Source organism: Aethalodelphis obliquidens, unplaced genomic scaffold, assembly GCF_003676395.1.
Source record: "Aethalodelphis obliquidens isolate GAN/ISIS:26980383/991018 unplaced genomic scaffold, ASM367639v1 scaffold11, whole genome shotgun sequence".
Classification (NCBI taxonomy): Eukaryota; Metazoa; Chordata; class Mammalia; order Artiodactyla; family Delphinidae; genus Aethalodelphis; species Aethalodelphis obliquidens.
In genome coordinates, this window is record NW_020837955.1 from 4,396,321 (window position 1) to 4,415,461 (window position 19,141).

General features: G+C 35.5%; 1 protein-coding gene across 16 annotated transcripts in view; it reads left to right on the forward strand.

The window, feature by feature from the left end:
- PCDH15 (protocadherin related 15) overlaps positions 1-19,141 on the forward strand; it is a 718,778-nt gene that overhangs the window by 120,779 nt on the left and 578,858 nt on the right. For 10 of the 16 annotated variants that reach the window (XM_027111902.1, XM_027111901.1, XM_027111900.1 and 7 more), the window contains exon 2: positions 5,729-5,794. The exons of 3 other annotated variants lie outside the window; for them this stretch is intronic. In XM_027111902.1, the coding sequence (XP_026967703.1) occupies positions 5,729-5,794 (66 nt within the window). Of the gene's footprint in view, positions 1-5,198; positions 5,214-5,728; positions 5,795-19,141 lie in introns of all 16 variants that reach the window. 3 more of the 16 variants (XM_027111903.1, XM_027111899.1, XM_027111890.1) reach the window with 1 other exon arrangement.

Below are 19,141 nucleotides of genomic sequence, written 5' to 3' on the forward strand. Positions count from 1 at the left end.
CATGTGGTGCTACCCTTCGCATTTCTGCTGAGGTCGTATCAGTGGTCCTGTCTTTTAATAACTAATTTGTTACACATTCTTTCCCCATTATTTTTATATGAAAATGACATTTCAAACGTTAAAAAGAAAAAAGATTAAGTTATAGAGGACTTTTAAAAAATTGTTGCAAATTTGGTTAAGGCTCTTCATTTTTGCATTCAAGAAATAGTTGCTGACACCTATGTGGCAGGAACTTTGCCCTGGGAACACAACTCTGAGGAACAGAAACAAGATCTAGATTATCACTGCGTTTTCTGTCAGTGAGGAGTCAGATATTCATAACTTGATATTAGAAGGCAGAATTAACTGAGTATATATCAGGGAACCTGGGGATTGGAAATGATTTCTTTGGAAAAGCGAAGCACAGGTTAAAATCTAAAGAATATATAAGTGAATAATGGGTTGAGTGTGAAGATTAGAAATAAGAAATAATGCAATCTGGAAAGATCTTTAGGTATCTCAGGACAAAAGATAGCATGATTAAAGAAAAGAAAAGAAAAACCTGTCTGGAATGCAGAGAGCAAGTGAGAACATGGAAATAAATGAGACTGGAGAGGAAGGAGAAGGCGGTATCATGCAGGACTTTGTAGGCCATATATTTTGGTTTTCATTCTAAAATCATACTATAGAGTTGTAGACCATGAAAGTTTTGTTTTAACATAAAAGCAATGGTACATCATTAACTGGTAAGTATGTTTTAATTTGTAAAAGATCACTGTGGTTAAAGATAGAAAATTAAAAGAGTTAATTGCCTGTAGGGTCCACAGTTAGGAAAACCTGTTAGACTAGGTAAGAGATTGGATTAGTGTAGTGACATCAGATTGAAAGCTGTAGGTGGATATAAGAAGTTTTTCTGTAGTAATGAAAGTCAAGATTTATTGAGGGATTCAACATAGAAAAGCAAGGGTGATGGGCAGGCTCAAAGGTGACCCCCTGGTATCTGGTTTATGCAACTTGGCACAAAATTGTGCTATTCACTGAAATAGTACATACTGGAAGAGGCCAGGTATGGTCTGGGGGTAGCAACTAGAATCCATTTTGGAGTGTTACATTTAAGGCACCTTTGAAATTGCAAGTACAGATGTTTGTCTGAGCAGCAGGACCCAGACTCAGAGGAGAGGTCTAGGCAGGAAATATGCTAGTCTTTGGACATATTTATGGCAATTGCCATGTTAATATAAGAAAAAAGCCAATATATTTGAAATTTTATTAAAAAGACATTGTTTGGGGCTTCCCTGGTGGCGCAGTGGTTAAGAGTTTGCCTGCCAGTGCAGGGGACACGGGTTCCAGCCCTGGTCTGGGAAGATCCCACAGGCCGTGGAGCAACTAAGCCCATGCGCCATAACTACTGAGCCTGCGCTCTAGAGCCCACAAGGCACAACTACTGAGCCCACATGCCACAACTACTGAAGCCCACGTGCCTAGAGCCTGAGCTCCGAAACAAGCGAAGTCACCACAATGAGAAGTCCACACACTGCAACGAAGAGTAGCCCCCACTCGCTGCAACTAGAGAAACCCCGTGCATAGCAACGAAGAACAAAAGCAGCCAAAAATAAATAAATAAAATAATTTTTTAAAAAAAGACATTGTTTGAACTTAAATGGAAGTTTTGAGAATAGGCTAAGGTGGAAATAGGGTCTACCTGGCTGTTCTCTCTTCCTAGTAAGGAATGAACACATATGGACAATTCTGGATATCCCCTTTGTAGAGTAACATGATCTTAAGCTTCAGGTCATAATAAGAACAGCATATCACAGGTTCATTTCATTTGAAACCAGTCCTTCCATATCTTGCTAATACATTTTTAGGTTTTAAATCTGACTTGTTGCATGAAATTTAAAAATACACAGAAAAAATATACGGCTTATTTTTAGCTTGATGACAAATTTGTGGAAATAAATCACACTGGGCATTCAGCTGTTTGTATTCATATCCTGCACTTTACAACAAATTGGATATGGGAATCAGGTAGGGGCCTGAGTGGTTAGGAGTCTGAAGCAGGAAAAACAATGAATTTGTGATTTAACCTGGACAGTCAAGGGTGAAATTAAATAGATTACAGAAGTTTGTTTCCAAGGCACAGGCATCATCAGCTAACCTGTCTTTCCTTGGCAGACAGATTATCCATAGACCGTAGAGAGCAGGATCACCCAGCCCCCAAATTGCTTTCTAGTTTTCACTTTGATCTCTATTTGCATATTTAGCATACATAATACATCCTGGTTACTCCATCCAAAATTACTTTTTTTCAAGACAGTTCTGAATATACTTGTCATTAAAAATATTTTTGTGCATTTCAAAACTAATTATACTCTCATGAACACATCATTCCAAAGCAAACACTTAGCCTTTTGTGAACACTGTTATTAATAGATTACTTTTATGTATCTGACTAACCTCTCTTCATTAGTGTTTGGGTCAAAATTATTTAATCATTTTTGTTTTGATTCAGAATAAAGAAAGTTTATTGGTTGGGCATGAAAAATATCTTATTGTGGGGTTTTGGAAGCTGCTAAAAGAATAAAGCTGAGTGAAACTCATCTAAAGGGGTCTGACTGGGAGGAACTGTAGCTGCACCTATATTCCTGGGCTGTTTCTGTCGGCCAGGACATAATGAGAACAGTGGCTTCTGAGCAGCACTCATGGAGGGATATTCAATGAGAGACTGCAGCTGGGCTGACTGCAGTTCAGAAAAATTCAACAAGCATTCTTTCAGGATCAACTCTAGTCTGATTCTGAGGTTACTTAGATATATAAGTGTGACACAGACTTGGTCTGAAGGAGCTTTTATGAGAAGAAAATACTAATATATTTTTTATGAAGTAATTTTTCCAGTGGAATACAGTGTATATTGAAGGAATGCAGAGAAGAGGCATTTAATCTAGACAACAAGGAAGATTTTCTAGAAGATGTGATGCCTTGCCAGGTTCTTGAAAGAGAAATAGAAGTTAACCAGGGGTAGAAGATGAGGAAGGGCCTTTTGGCAGATGGCACAGCAAACATAAATTTGGTTTGTTATGGCTAAAGAATGAACTGAGAATGGGAAGGGTAAGGGAGGGAGGGAGGGCTGGAATTTGGGGAGTCGTACTTGACTTAGATGTGTAGAAAAATCTACCCATAAATGTAATAGTAACCAAATGGTGAGAGGTTTTTGTACATGTATGCCTAGCTTTCTCCTTCTTTCCTTTCCCTTTATCCTGCCTGCCTATAAAGTTATTGATTAAATATCTATCCCTCTATCAATATTCACATGCAGATTCACCACACTTTTTCTCTACTTTGCAGCTATGAGGATCTTAACTAAGGCAGTGACCTCATATATAAATATTATATATATATATATATATATTATATGGAGGGAGAGAGGGAGGGAGGGAGGGAGAGAGAAAGAGAAGGAGAGTGAGGAGAGAGAAAATAGTATTGAAAGGTAACTACTCTTTGAAATACAAACAGAAAGCATGTTGGTAATCCAAGAATTGCATCTTGTAAGAACTGGTCATGTTTCCTTCATTCTTTCCACAGATTGCCTCTGCCTTCTTGTGTATCCCATTTCCACTCCCAGCAGGCATTCTCTGTATTTTAACCGTTTGTGTTGTTAATGAATTTATTAAAGAATTGACTCACATAGACCACACTGTGCCATACCTATGTGGTTGTTTATGAGTCTTTCTTTTATCTGATCACTCAGATCCATGAAGAAAGAAGTTGTTGGTTTTTAATTCCCATGTTCAGCACGTAGTAAGTTATCTACAAATTTGACTGAATAATTTTTGAATGCATAGATGAATAAAAAACTAGATGAACAAAGTATTATGAGAACATGGAAGTAAAAGATAAATTCTGACTGGGGAAATAGACAAGTTTTCATGGAATAGGTGAAATCTAGTTCTACCAAGAGAAGCAGAGACTTGCCAGGCAGGAGTAGAGGCAGAAATGAATTTAGGTGACAAAACTTCCTTAATAATGCAAGATACATTCTAGCAAGAGTAAGGGCTCTGATGTGACTGAAGGGCACAGTGCTTAATTCTAAGTAAACAATGTTAAGACCATGACATCCTTTGAATGATATTCGAAGACAATTTTCTTCACTCCAAAGGAAACTTAAGTTCTTTGTGCAGAGAAGTACCATTATTTTACCTTTGATTTGGGTGCATAAAATAATTCTCGTGAAGTTAATAAATGAATGCAGAATGAGAACAAAGCTTCTAGGAGAATCAGCGAGGAAACCACTGCAAGAGTAGAGGTGACAAATAGTGAGGAGCTGTGCTATGTCAGGGGGTATAGGAAGGAGAGAATGAAGTGTACTGAGATATTTTAGATCTAAAAATGCTGTGACCTGAAACTCCATGAATACTGACCAGGATGAAGAGAGAAAAACTGGAGATTTCTGATATTTTAAGCTTCATATGGGAGAGCACATATCTTACAATATAGAACAATGCTCGCCAAAGCCTTTTTTATTCATGCCCATGTACATAATAGCAGAATTTTAATAGATAAATAGTAAACCTTGAAATCATCTTCCAAATAGCACACGTACTTGGATGGCTTTAAGCCAATTTATGTTGCAGTCACAGGACAGTGCCATGTACATTCAACTGTGTGACACAGCCCTATCAGGCTGACCGAGTACCTCCTGGGAGAGTGCTTTATGTCTCAGAAGTGTACTTTTGACATCTTCCAGGCAAACCTTTCACATTTTAATTATCATGGATGTTATAGCTCATGGTACTATTTATGTTCATTATCATGAGATACTTCGGTATTAGCATTGTTTGAAATAACAAATTAATCACTGCTGATTGACAGGCACTATTCTTAAGGTTTGTTCAACACAGGGATAATAGACAATTCATAAGTAATTTTATTTACCTTTTCATAGGACACATCGGTGTACTGTATGTTATGTTCGAGTTGATCTATAATTTTTAAGATGTTAATGACATACATTATCGAGTAAACTTGTTACTACTGTTAGAATTACAAAAATCTAAGGATTTTATATACTTCATTTCCAGAAATCATTAGGTGATGTATCTGTTATTGTATAATGCTATTTATGTCTTTAAATCCTCGCTAAATATATACATGTATTCTTTCTTCCTTTCTTTCATTTTTCTGATCTGCTCCCATTGATGACTCTATACTTTTGACTCCAGACTGGCAATATGAGGGTAAGATGACAAAAATAAAATCTCAAACAACCTCATGAACATTGCTTGTCTGTCTTTGTTTTATTCTCTTTAGAACATTATTAAAGATCTATTCACTCTTTTTAATTAGACCCTTTATTACAATTAAAGTCCAATTATGTTTGTTTCTGTTGTGATGCTTTAATTACAATTTATCCTTGTTAATCATCCCTTTATGTTGTTTTTATGGGTTAAATTACCATCCCGTTATCTCTGTCCTGAAGGACCTCTGCTCTCCAGTGGTCTCTGCTGGTGTTTTCCAGTAAGATTTGAACAGTTTCATGGTATACAAAGTGTCTTTGTTACGATGTGGTAAGGAATCTATATAGCTCTTACGAGAATTTTTTAAAAATAAAAAACTGTTAAAAGAAATGATGCATATTAATTTGATTGCAGGATTTTTCTTTTTAAATATCAATATACATCTCAATGAATTTAATCTCAGGGTGAATGCTCCTGCAGTAGCTACTTCTTACTTTGTCTTGTTTTCTCTTTAGATTGCAAACTAGCTAGGGGGGGACCACCAGCCACCATAGTTGCCATTGATGAAGAGAGTCGGAATGGTGAGTAAGCTATGTGTTTTAAAAGTGACTTAATCTAAGAGGGATTTCTCATTTCAAGCCTAGATTTGATATGTGTGGAAGTACTAAATGAAAGCTTCAAAGCAAATCCACTGACAGTTCCTCTTTAATTTCTTCCCTGTGTGAGTTTAAATTAGGACACTAACTGGAAATACTTTATTTGGATTACATTATGAGAGACTTAATGAATAGAAATGTTTAGTTTTGATTGCAGAGAAGTCATCTGATTCACAATCAGTCTAAGAATGCATCTAGATACCGGCTAGAACTTTTGTCAATAGGTAGAGTTGACTATCACACATACTGTTACCTAGTGTATTTCTCCAAAAGAAATGGACCACAGGGTAAGCTCTGCACTGCTAATTTAAATTTGCTACAATCTGGTAAGGATTAAGATCCATAATCTATTAGACATGGTGATTTAAGAATAGTTACTAGGGGGACTTCCCTGGTGGACCAGTGGTTAAGACTTTGCCTTCCAATGCAGGGGGTGTGGGTTTGATCCCTGGTCACAGAGCTAAGATCCCACATGCCTCGTGGCCAAAAAAACCCAAAAAACATAAAACAGAAGCAATATTGTAAGAAATTCAATAAGGACTTTAAAAATGGTCCACATCAAAAAATAAAAATCTTAAAAAAAGAATAGTTACTAGGAAAACAAAGTGCTTGGGAACAGAAAACTGACAAAAGGTGCAGAGCAGAGGAGGAAATCTGAATTTTCACTCAGTCTATCTGCCATAATTAACAACTTATTCCTAATTTATATTACAATCTTCAAAAATTTAATTTTCCTTAACAAAAAATTAGCACTTTTGTTCCCCAACACTCTCCTAGTCTCTAAACTTTACAGATATTTAGAGATTCTCCTCCTCTATTAGGTAACAGTAAAGTGGAAATCCCTTGAGTCTTGGTTTCTATTTCAAACTATTCTAAATATGAGAATGTTCTGTGGCTCATTTTGTCTACTAATTCTGTAAAAGACTTTCCACTGGGTTTGATTTGTACTTTCTGTCTAGGCTCAACACTGTTTTTCCAGATTGATGTCTTTTTAAAAAAGAATGTCAAGTGGTTTATTGGAAAGTGACTTTTCCCGGAAATTCAACCTACGTGTATTTTGAAAATTTCTATAGTACACATAATACCTGTGTTGGTTCACTTTATCATGTATCAGTATTTATTATGCCTTACTAGAAACATTTCTTTTACTTCTTAGAAGAATTGGCATAAATTTTTATTCTTGAACATCTTTCACTTCCTTTGGAATCAGCCAAAAATGTCCATAACACTGCTGGCCTTTGTTTAAACAAATTTAAGTGTCTATACTAAATTATAGAAATATTATAAAAATTACACAGGTTTATTTTTAAAAAGTCCCTATTGAGCTTGAAAGTATATGAAGATAATGAGTTATTAGGATGCATTTAAATAAATTAGAAATAAGTCCTATATGTATCTGCAGAAAAGAAAAAATATATATATAAAAATAATTATACCAGAAAAATTTCATCTCACATGTAAGATTATGGTTTATCGTTAACTACTTTCCTGTCAACAAATTTGTTTTCTAAATGTCCTACAATAAAAAGTTTGCTTTTTAACCAGAGACAAAAAATAAATGTGATAGAAAACCAATCTATATTTTCTCATTGTTCACCTATTCCCTTGAACATATAAGCTGAGCTGAACTAAAGCATTTAATTTTACTAAATAGTTGTTTTAACATGTAATTCTATACAGAGCTTATTTTGCCAACCAGATAATTATAGCCACAGTAATGATATTTTACCTTTCCTTGTGTTGATGAGATCTCACTTTTTAAAGGAGCTCAGGAAGTCTACAAAGATGTTGTCATAGCAGTTCTGCATGATGGCATGTAGTGAAAGTTCAATATTTATATTTTAGAAGAAGGTGACATGCTGTAGTTGCTGTGCTCTTTAATTGGCATATTTTGTAGAAACTGCCAACTACTCAGAATGCTGCCAAAGTTATTCGAGTGTCAACATAAAGAGTATAAACACCAATCTAGAGATTAAAGGTTTCACATTTCTCTTTCACATTAAATTTCTAAAAATATGGTGATCAAATGAACCTCTGCCAGATATTACAATGTAGTGTGCAATCATTCTTGCCTTGAAAGTCTAAAGGAAACAATCCATGATAGTGTTTTCATATTTTTCTTTAGGCAATCTAAGAAACTTCCCAATAGGACAGTTAATTCTAGTCTGGCTCTTAAACTCTTGGTTTCTTTTTTCTTGCATCTTTTTAATTGGTAGTAACAAAACATGTGGGTATCCTATTTTACCAGAAAAATAAGCACCTATTTGTAAATGTTCTGGGGCTTCTTAAAAGTAAGGCACAGCAAATCCTTTATTAAGCCAAACTAGTAAGTTTGGGTGTCAACTTGCTTTGGCTTACTTTATTGATGTCTACAGCTGAACAATCTCCATTGCCAAATACATCCTCTACTATACTACTATAGTATAGCTTTTAAATAACTCGGGTATTATTTTTTAACTCGGGTATTTTATACTTAATTTTCTTATATAAGTCACTAAGGTACATTCATAGAACGTCCGTTATTTGTCACATGCATCTGCATATTTCAAGATTTTTACACTCTGTGGGATGGAAATGTTTCCTTTTTATGAATATATATGCTAAATTAATTTGCACATCAGTATAAGTTTTAAAGAATTAAAAATTTAACAGGTAGAGATCCATAAACTTCTTTCTCACCCTGGGACCTGTTAGATTGTTCCTCTCCTTGGTCCTTGTCCTCAGTAGTATATTGATAACAGATTCATTATATCACCCTCGATCTGAACCAGGAGTTTATTTTCATCACAACTACCAGAAAATCAAGCTTATGTGGTAAGAACACAAAATCAACCCATTAAGAGAATCACATTGGTTCCTGACCACCACCAGAAAGCTCTAGAACTAGTATGTAGAAAATGTTTAATGAGTATTTGCATTTAGAGAGGAGAATGTGTACCAAGAAACAGACTTAGATTATTTTAAAATATCTAAAATTTTTTGCCAGAAAAGCTTATGTATACACAAAAACCTGCACATGAACATTTATAGCAGCTTAATTCATAATTGCCCAAACTTGGAAGCAAGCAAGATGTCTTTAGTAAGTGAATAGATAAATAAACTATGTACATCCAGATAAATACAGACTAAAAACAAATGAGCTATCAAGCCATGAAAAGACACGGAGGAGACTTAGGTGCATTTTACTAAGTGAAAGAAGCCAAGCCGAAGGAGACATGTACTGTACGATTTCAACTATGGCATTCCGGAAAAGATAAAAATATGGGAAAAATTAAAATATCAGTAGTTTCCAGGGGTGAGTGGGGGGAAGACAGGCAGAGCAAAGAGGATTTTTAGGGCAGTGAAAACACTCTGCATGATATTCTAAGGATGGATATATGTCATAATACATTTGTCCAAACCAATAGAATGTACAACACCAAAAGGAAACCTAAGGTAAACTGTGGACTTTGGCTGATTATGATGTGTCAATGTAGGTTCATCCTTGGTTAAAAAAAAAATGTACCATTCTAGTGAATGATGTTGATAATGGGGAAGGCTATGCATGTCGGGGGGAAGGGGCCCAAGGGGTATATAGAAAAACTCTATCTCCGTCTCCTTTTCACTGTGAACTTAAAACACTGCTCTAAAAAAACTAAGTTTTAAAAAAATATTTCTGGAAATACATTTTTAGATTCACTGGACTCAGAGTTGCCTAATGGCACTGAGTCCTTACTGGAAGGAGTGAGGTCAGGAACGGTTACACTGGAACTATTTAAAGCTTGCCTCTGGGTGCCAGCCAAGTCAGGGCGCTGGCTGCTTTACAAAAACTACGGAATGGCATTCAAAAAGGCTTTGGAACAACTGGTTCAGACTAATTCTTAGAAACTGGGTAAATACATAGGCAGTGCTGAGTCAAGGGGACAAGAAAATGATTTGAAGTCATGGTTTGAGCATAACACCATAATTGTACAAAAATAAACAGGCTCAGAGGCAAAAGGATATCACTATGTAGGTGAGAGATTGGGAGGCTCATCCTAAATGTTCTTTATGGATTTCCGGTTAAGATATTGTGGGCTCACAGCAAATTTGAGAAATGAAAGATGACCGAGTGTCTTCACATTATGAAAGGAGATGCCAACAGAGGATGCCACAGCTGATTCAATGAGAATGTGTCCTGGTCAGCGCACATGGCAGAACCAGGTGTGAACTAGGTTGAGTACTACAGACCCTCCTGTACTTCTAGGAAGGTAGAGGAGGTTATAGAAAGGAACAATGAATTCAGTTGGTCACTTCTTCTGTGGGGTTTCTCTGGCCCAAGCATGGAGCTAAGGGAGTGAAGGGAAGTTGATTCTTCATTAGAAACAATTATGTTGTTGAGGGGCATTTGCAAGTTGCTCGTCATCATCCTTTTCCTTCCGTTGTCAAAAATCACTAAGCTTGGAAGAGTAGAAGATTAAAGTTCTATGTTGATGTTCTTCTTTCCTTATAGTTGCCAATTACATATCTTAGATTTATAGCAAGGGAGTTCGCCAAACTCTGCCTTACACACCTCCAAAGGGTTGCAAGTAGAGTTTCACATACTCCTAGTAAAATAGGTCTTGCACTCATGGAAAGAAAAGTCTTAAATAACCAATGTTTCTGTAGGAATATTCCCAACGTTTAAACAAAGTGTAAAAAAAAAAAAAGTGTAATGTGGTTTTTTTGGTTTTTTGTTTTTTTACATCCAAGGGTTCAGAACCCTCTCTTTTTGCCTATTTATCTTCATTCTTCTCTTTCATTCTCTAAAGAGAGCAAGGTCTAAACTGGTGGAAAATTTTTGCAGAACAACTATAGTGGAATAAGAATAAACTCTGTAGGATACCTCATAGTAGAAGATGACTAGAACCCCAGATGAGAGACTGCACAAGATGCTGAGAAGAGAGGAACCTGAGAAACCAAGATGGCAAGTTATCAGGCAGACTGGATGACAATGTTCTATTGGGGTAAATTGAAAATGGTTGAAGACGCCACCAAGAGGTTAAAGGTGCTAGAGATTATATAGTAGGTGGAAAAATGTTTCAATATAGTTGCCATAGACAGAGTCCTCAGCTCATGTAAATGTTTGGGAGAAATGTTATTAAAGATAGAAATCCTTATCTGGGCCTATTCTTAGGCCATGTTTCTTTCAATGTGTCAGGACAAAGATACAGCTTAAGATCTGGATTTAATTCTCTCTCAGTTCTATGATAACGAATCTGGTTATTTCAAATATGACATATAACAAAGTGTTGCCAACATAATTTACATATTAAATGAAACCTGAAGTACAAAACATGTTCTTAGATATTAAGCTTTTGAAAATTTGTACAGAGCTTTACTCATGAAAATAAAAGTGAGAGAGGGATCTAGTATATATGTCCTATGGGAGGGATAGTTCTAAGGATTTGGTTTTAAACAGTTACTTTCTAAGGCACTTTTATCCTACCTCTATTCTGCATTGTTGCCTTATCACTAAGGTAAATAGTGTTTGTCTCTCTGGTGGTTTTCATCAACAAATCCTAGAATTCTATTTGAAACAATAATTAAAAAAAAAATAAATGTACAGTCTGCTGCATAAAGCCTTGTGAAACACAGCAACTCTAACAATAGAAGTTCTATACAGATGAAGGTAGATTAATAGATGACTGTACAAGCTTTTGAAGTATTAAGACTAAAACTTTGTTTGTGTTATACAAGATCATCCGTATTGACATCAAGCAAATGACCTTTAGTGCAATGTGAGAGTTTTGTTTTTCTGGATAAATAGGGGAAAATATATTCCCCTTGTTCTATAATTTTATAACATCCAAACTTGATTCTTAACTGCCAAAATATTAAATATTTTTATAAGACATTAGTGGTCTTCTGGCTAGATTGCTGTGGATGTTGCATAGCCCCAAAATCATGATTACAAATTTCTTTGCTATTCTATTCTTTACTTTTCCCAGTCATCATTAAGTCATTCTGAGTTCTTTCTGGTGAAAGGCATACACATTGATGAGGAAATATAATTTTTTGTAAGTTTTGAAGAAGTTAAATGAAACTATCCAAAATACACTTGTCAATATTAGACCTAAGTTGATGTAAAAAAATCATGTCCAGGGCTTCCCTGGTGGCGCGGTGGTTGAGAGTCCACCTGCCGATGCAGGGGACATGGGTTCGTGCCCCGGTCCGGGAAGATCCCGCATGCCGTGGAGCGGCTGGGCCCGTGAGCCATGGCCACTGAGCCTGCGCGTCCGGAGCCTGTGCTCTGCAATGGGAGAGGCCACAACAGTGAGAGGCCCGCGTAACGTGCAAAAAAAAAATCATGTCCAATTCCTCATGTATTTTAATCCTCTTATTACAGTGACTAAGACAATTATCCTAGTAGAAAACAATTTGGCTCTGCTCATTACTGTTGGAGCTACATATGCAACGATGCATTCGCTACTTTTCATTTGTGCCAAAGTATTATTTTATGAAAGCTCAGCAGCTGCAAACTTCTGAATATATAATTGTGAAATAAGTAAATTGAAAACTTTCTAAGCATTAGGGAAATAGGTTATCTCAAGTTATCTAAAATTATATTGACATTTAATCATATTTCATTTTTGATATTCCTTTTCTCATTTGTTTACTCTATAGCACCTAATATACAATGGTATTGCTGGATCTAGTGAAATGATCATAAAATAAGGGACAGGAGAAGTACACAAAGCAGACAGAAGTCAAAAATTATACAAAGCAGACAGAAGTCAAAAAGGGCAGCAAGCTAGGGTGTTTTATACAAGGAAAACAACTCTGTTCAATATAGTGGCTCTTGTTTACTGTTTAAGTTTCAGAATGCTAATGTTAATGATGATGAAAAGATTAAGTTGTGCAAAGTAACCCTTGGTTTCTAAGGAAATGAAAAACACCCTTAAGAAAAGAACATTCTATTCTATTTTTCCTTTTTCTTTAAATCCTTTACTTTAATCTCATGTCTAATAGAAATAAATCTGAATAATATAGAATTAAATTATGCCACACATACACACACTTAATGCCAAGTGATGCTGTTATAATGAACCATTTTTCTGTAGAGAGAGTATCTAAATCCTGTCACTAGGGAAGACAACTGAAGCTACTATTGGTTTCATCTGTATAGACTATTGGACGATGGACCATGGGCCTTCGTGGGCAATAAGAATGGGCCTGTGTGCTACAAGAAATGAAGACCTATTAGGTTCTGTCTACTCATAACCACGTAGAAAGAAACCTTCAATTTTTTTTCAGAATAGGAAATTCTGTGTATTAAAGATAAGTCATTCTAATTTAAATTGTGATTCCTTTTATTAGCCAAACAAAATACATCTGTGTGGCTCCTGTGGCCTGTGTGGCTCCTGCAAGCCACCAATAATTTGACTCCTAATTTAGGCAACAAAGATGAGATAAGTGCATGGTAGAAAGGACATCCATAAGATGACATTGTTTTGGGAAGGGCGTGAAGGGACTTTGCTTTGAGCTTTCTTTGCATATCCAGCACACTCTTTAGACTTACGTTGTAGAATTTGAGTTTAGTTGAGGAGTGAGTCTGATGGAAGTTTAGGAACTCAGGGATGGGAGAAGCACCAAAGTTCAATTGCTTGTTTTAACATCAAGCTCCTGGAGATTCTGTCTACAACTGCTCTTTCTTATGCATGATCTTAGATTCCACTATTACCCTGTCCCCAATGACTCTTTCCCCAATTCCTGTTTATCATGAGTGGTTTTTCACTTCTGTTCCCCATGATCAAATATTGGCTGCTAGATTATTGATCTCTGTTGTCAGGCAACAAAGGTATGACTTTTCTGTTAGGACACTGGAAATCTGAAATGGAAATCTGAAATGGACCACTACTGTCACTTGACTATAGTAATCAACAGTGTAAATGTTCTCAGCAATCCCTGGATGAGAACCATAACCCTCAGATGACTTGAAACTGTTCTTGGACTTAAAATACCTCCTACAGCAGTTTTCAAAACAAAGATTCAAATGCCACATATTTCCACCTGGAATTGCTAATGTAATTCAACTAAATATGCTTAAGTGTGCCACATGGATTAACGAATACGAAAGTACTTGGTTTTCCTTCATCTATCGCTACTTCATAAAACTGAAGGATGCACTAAAGCTAGATTTTGTATTCATGTCAGATGGTACAATTTCAGTAAATAGCATAATATTTATTCCTTAGAATAAAAATGAATCTCTTAACTGTACTCAATAATAAAAGTTTTGTGGAATTGTCATAGCTACATACCATTAAAGTACATTCAGCTTGGTTAAAATACAAATGGGTTTACTTAAGTAGAATATGGAGATATAATATATTGTAGTGTTCCTTTTAACCTACCCAAACCACTTGCCACTGATGACCACAGGCAAGGTTTTTGTGTGTGGGTTTTTTTGTTTGTTTGTTTAGTATCAGTCCTCATTTTTGTTTTCTAGATTCTGAGTTTTGTCTAACAGTAATTCTTAATTCAAGTCTCAAGTGCTGGCTGCTTAGCACAGAACTCTTTATTAACTCAGGACCCCTCAGAAACAAGGTTCTTTTCATTATAAGAGCATTAAACAATCTCCTTTTACCTGTTCTTGCTTTTGCTGGTATATTTTCCTTGTTTGTCTGCCTCCAAAAATTTACAAGTCTACAAAACGGTGATTTGAATAGTCAGACCTGTGTGTAGTTGAGAGAGTTGCTTCTTAAAATGGTTTTGAGTAGGAAAGGAATAGCTATCAGTTAAGGTATACTAGAAAAACTAGAAAAACAGAAAAACCAATGCCCTCCTGGTGGCAGAAGCAGGACCTCTAGGGAAAAAAATAAAGCAGGCCAAGACAACAGGGAGTGATAGGCAAGTGGGGAGGCAGTGGTGCTATTTCAGGTGTCTGTCTAAGGAGACCCCATTTGAGCAGAAGCCTGACCAAAACTGACTGAAGATGTGAGCCATGCATTTAGCTGATAAATTTACATTTCAGACAGGAAAATTAAAATTCACAAGGCTACAAGGAAAAATATTGTTGGTCAGTTTAAGGTACGGCAAAAAAATTGGCTGGAGAAAATGATTGATAACAAGTGTGGCTGAAGCAGAGAAGACGGATGTTGATTGAATATATGTAAACTACTCAGAATTTTTTTGGTTTGCCAACAAATCAGTTGATAGTGAACTATAGGTTGCTAGATTAAATCACTAAGGATAGTTCTTCTTCCTGTCCCTCACTCGATATCTTAGTTTAGATACTTCAAAATTTGAATAGGCAACTGGGTGTGTATGTATTTATAATCTCAGATAATTTTACCCTTTAAAAAATCTGTCTGCTAAAAAAAAATCAGAAAATACATTAATTTGCTCAGTTTGGCTTGGTGGTATCACTCCCTCATTTAACACATAACAGAGGATTACTGCAACCGTTCCAAAGGTAAACGTGAGTATGATAGTTACACAAATATTGAGTGTCTGAAAGTTTGATAGTGTGGTACCATCAAAATTATAACCAGAGATCTTTGTTATATTACATTGTCTTCAAAACACCATTAATATAAAAGGGAAGATTCAGTGCTAGTGGAGTCACATTTCAGAAGAATATCTGTAAAACCGTTCACTTTGCTTAATAACATGATCATCTTTATAGGAGCATGTTTTGGTGAAAATGCTGAATAACGTACTTTATCTTAATCTTTAGGACAGGCAGGATGTCGGCATTATTAGTAAGGAACTAATCTCTACAGGGTTCATTTACTATCCTTAAAAGTGTTTTTTTAGGGATGTGAGGACTTTTATAGACAAGAGTCAGACTAAAGGTTATACGTGAATTAACAGAGTGAATAATTTAAATGCTACCTTTGAAAAATTGTCCCAAGTCTTAGAAAGAATTTAAGATTCCTCTGTAGTGAATAAGCTTTCTGGAACATTGTTCAAAGCAAAGCTTTTCATTCTAATTTTGTATTACTAATGACCAGTTAATACCTCTACATTTCCATCCTGTAATGAATAGCAAGTACGAAAGTGAACGTTTTATTTATATTATTTGCACATTCTTTTGACATCTTGAATTTTGATGTCTCTCAAATGTTCTACAATGAATAGATTCTTGTCAGTTAATACCATTTGTTTTTTGAAATCTATTATATATCCCAAAATAAAATTATTTCAGTTTGATTTTAGTTTGTTTCAAAATGTCAGCTAAGTCTCACAAAATATTTTCTCTGTACTTTTTCATTCTCCAGCATAGGCTACTTCTTTCTTTTTTTTTCATTTAGTTGAAGCAAAACAAGACACTTGACTTTGAGTAGACTAAAAGCAATTTGAAATTGAATAAACTATCTTCACATATAATCCTAAATAAGATTCTAACCTTGTGTATTTTTTATTGAAAATTCCTATTTGGTATATAAAAACTTTTATCATTGTAGGCATTGATAGGATACCACATAGACATTCGTATTACTATATTTTTTAGAAGGTTTCAGAGATCATCTTTTGGGCTTTGATTATATAAAAGCATGTTACTTAAATTAATATCTTTGAAGTGTTGTGTTGTATTTTAAGTATCACTGTGAATTCAACATTCTCCTCCATGGTATGTTTACCTGTAACTTCAAATTTTTTAATTGTTGACTATTAGTTAAAATTAAGGCTCTGGAAGATGTACCTTCTTTCTGTGACACAGTCATTTAGAGATGGCACAAATATTCCTGGTATGTGACAGATATCTTCTGTAGGTCATATTACATGAGTAAGACATAATTGTATTTATATTAATAATAGTTGAAAAAAGAAGAATCTACTGTAAATAACAGAGTTCAGTTGGCCTATAAATATAGAGTCATGCTTTAAGAGAAAGGCAAGCTGGAAGGCAAACATGTAAGTCTGTGGCTAGTATTTTTTCTGCCAACAATTGATGGTTTTATCTCAAAATGGGAAGTACATATTAGGATCATTATGTTAGACTGCAAAAATTCATGAGAGCAAAGACTATCTGCTTTGAGTCATTGCTGTAATCCCAGAAGGTAGTGAAATGCCTGGTATGTAGCAGGCATTCAAAAAACTTGTTTGATTCAAGTAAATCATCAACATGAATCCCACAAACAAATTACCATCTGAGTTAAATGGCACATATATGTCTATTTAGAATAGTTTGAAGTGTTATTATGAAAATCTCTCAATATAATCAATGTTTAATCAAAATTCACTGTGCACATAATTTATAAATTTCAAGTGTTTTCTGCCTGCATGAAAATGGCAATAATCAGATAATTTTTGTTCAACAGAGCATTTTGAAAGATGCTCTATTGAACAAAAATTGAAGTATTGAAAGAGGAAGTATTTATGATAATACTAAAATCAGGGAGTGCTGTTGTATATGCATAAATATAACCATATTATTACTTTAAATCTAAGAAAAAATAAATATAATTTTAAAATGTTTAAAAAGGCTATATTATGGCATCTTAAAATATGCAATACATATTTCATGTATTCATACTTTTTGCATATTTAAAAGTATTTCATAAAATAATCTGATCTAAATAAATTTACAAAAATATATTTTATTTTAATTTTTGGTGTTATAATTTTGACTCTCTGAAAATATCAACCTAATGATTTGATATGATATCAAGGTATCTATGTAAAACTACTATCTAACTTGAGAAAAATGTTATTTCTCAGTTTTTAGGTCTATTAGCGTTTTGTAGTTTCTCTAAGAAACTAGAAATAAGAAATTCCAAACTATTTAAAATTCATCAAATTGTCATGTGAGTTTGCATTCATTAAATGGGAAAAATAATCTCCATTTACAGTTTTACATTTCCAGTTATTTAAAATATAAATTTTAATTCCAGAAATAACTGATTTTTGATAACCCATTTCTTCAGTAAAATAACATTAAATTTAAATGCCATCTTTGTAGGATAGCAACATATGATATATACAGAAAAGGGATATATATACATAACCTACCAATGTCACTTGTGTACATACTCACACACAATACCAGAAATATGCCATATTTTGAAGAAATGTTTTAAGATATTTAGGCTATGATAGGCTTCCTGAATCCTTGCATATCTACCAGTGAAGGAAAAGTACTTTATATTCTAATAGATCTCTTAAAGTTTTAGTAATCAGCCTTAAAAGCATATTATGGAAACTCTATCTTACTGGTGAAGAGAAATTTAGAGAACAAAAAACCTCGAAAGGAATTTCTCATTTAAAATAGTTTACTTTAAAGATTAAAAACAATAGCAGAGGTCCACCTGGAATTAGAAAAATGACGTAGACCTCTGAGTTTTCACCCACTGAGATTGATTAGCAAGTATTAGTTCTTCTATATATTCAAGATAATATTTATCATGATATAGCTTCTTAAAGATGTGATTAGAATCTATCATTAGCTTTAAAATTCATCTACCCTGAAGCCAGACTCCAGGATGGCTTTGCCTGCCAGTAGTCAGACGCTAACCCCAGGACCCGGCTTCACTCACTAGTGGGCTGGCAACCCTGACTCTCCTCACCAGTAAGCCAGCCCTGGAGCCCCCTGGGGTTCTGTAGTCAGCTGCCTTGTGACCAAGCCCCACAAACCAGCAGCCTCCAGAAGAGTCCTGACTGTTGGGTCTCACAGCCAACCAGACTAGGAGACAGTCAGGCCTACCAGACCACCCACATAGTCAGCCTGCCACAAGAAAGGATCCATGCAGCCCTCATGAGGGAAACCCCAGAACAGATAGCTCAGTTGACAAGAGGGGAGTGCGCTGCTGTGATGCATAGGATGTCTGATAGAGAAGGCCACTAGTTCAAGGTCAGGAAACCTACCAGATATCCAGAAATACTAACACCAACTTAGGCAAACCAAGGCAGCAGAGGAACATGTTTCAAATGAAGTAACAAGATAAAGCCCCAGAAGAACAACTAAGTGAAGCAGAGTTAGGCAATCTATCTGAGAAAGAGTTCAAGGTAACTATCATAAAGATGATCAAAAATCAAAGAGCTAAAAAAAAAAAAAAAGGGGGCTTCCCTGGTGGTGCAGTGGTTGAGAGGCTGCCTGCCGATGCAGGAGACATGGGTTCGTGCCCCGGTCCGGGAAGATCCCACGTGCCGCGGAGTGGCTGGGCCCGTGAGCCATGGCCACTTGGCCTGTGCGTCCGGAGCCTGTGCTCCACAACGGGAGAGGCCACAATGGTGAGAAGCCCACGTACCGCAAAAAAAAAAAAAAAAAAAAATCAAAGAGCTCAGAAGAATGGATGCACAGAGTGAGAAGTTAGATGTTTTCAACAG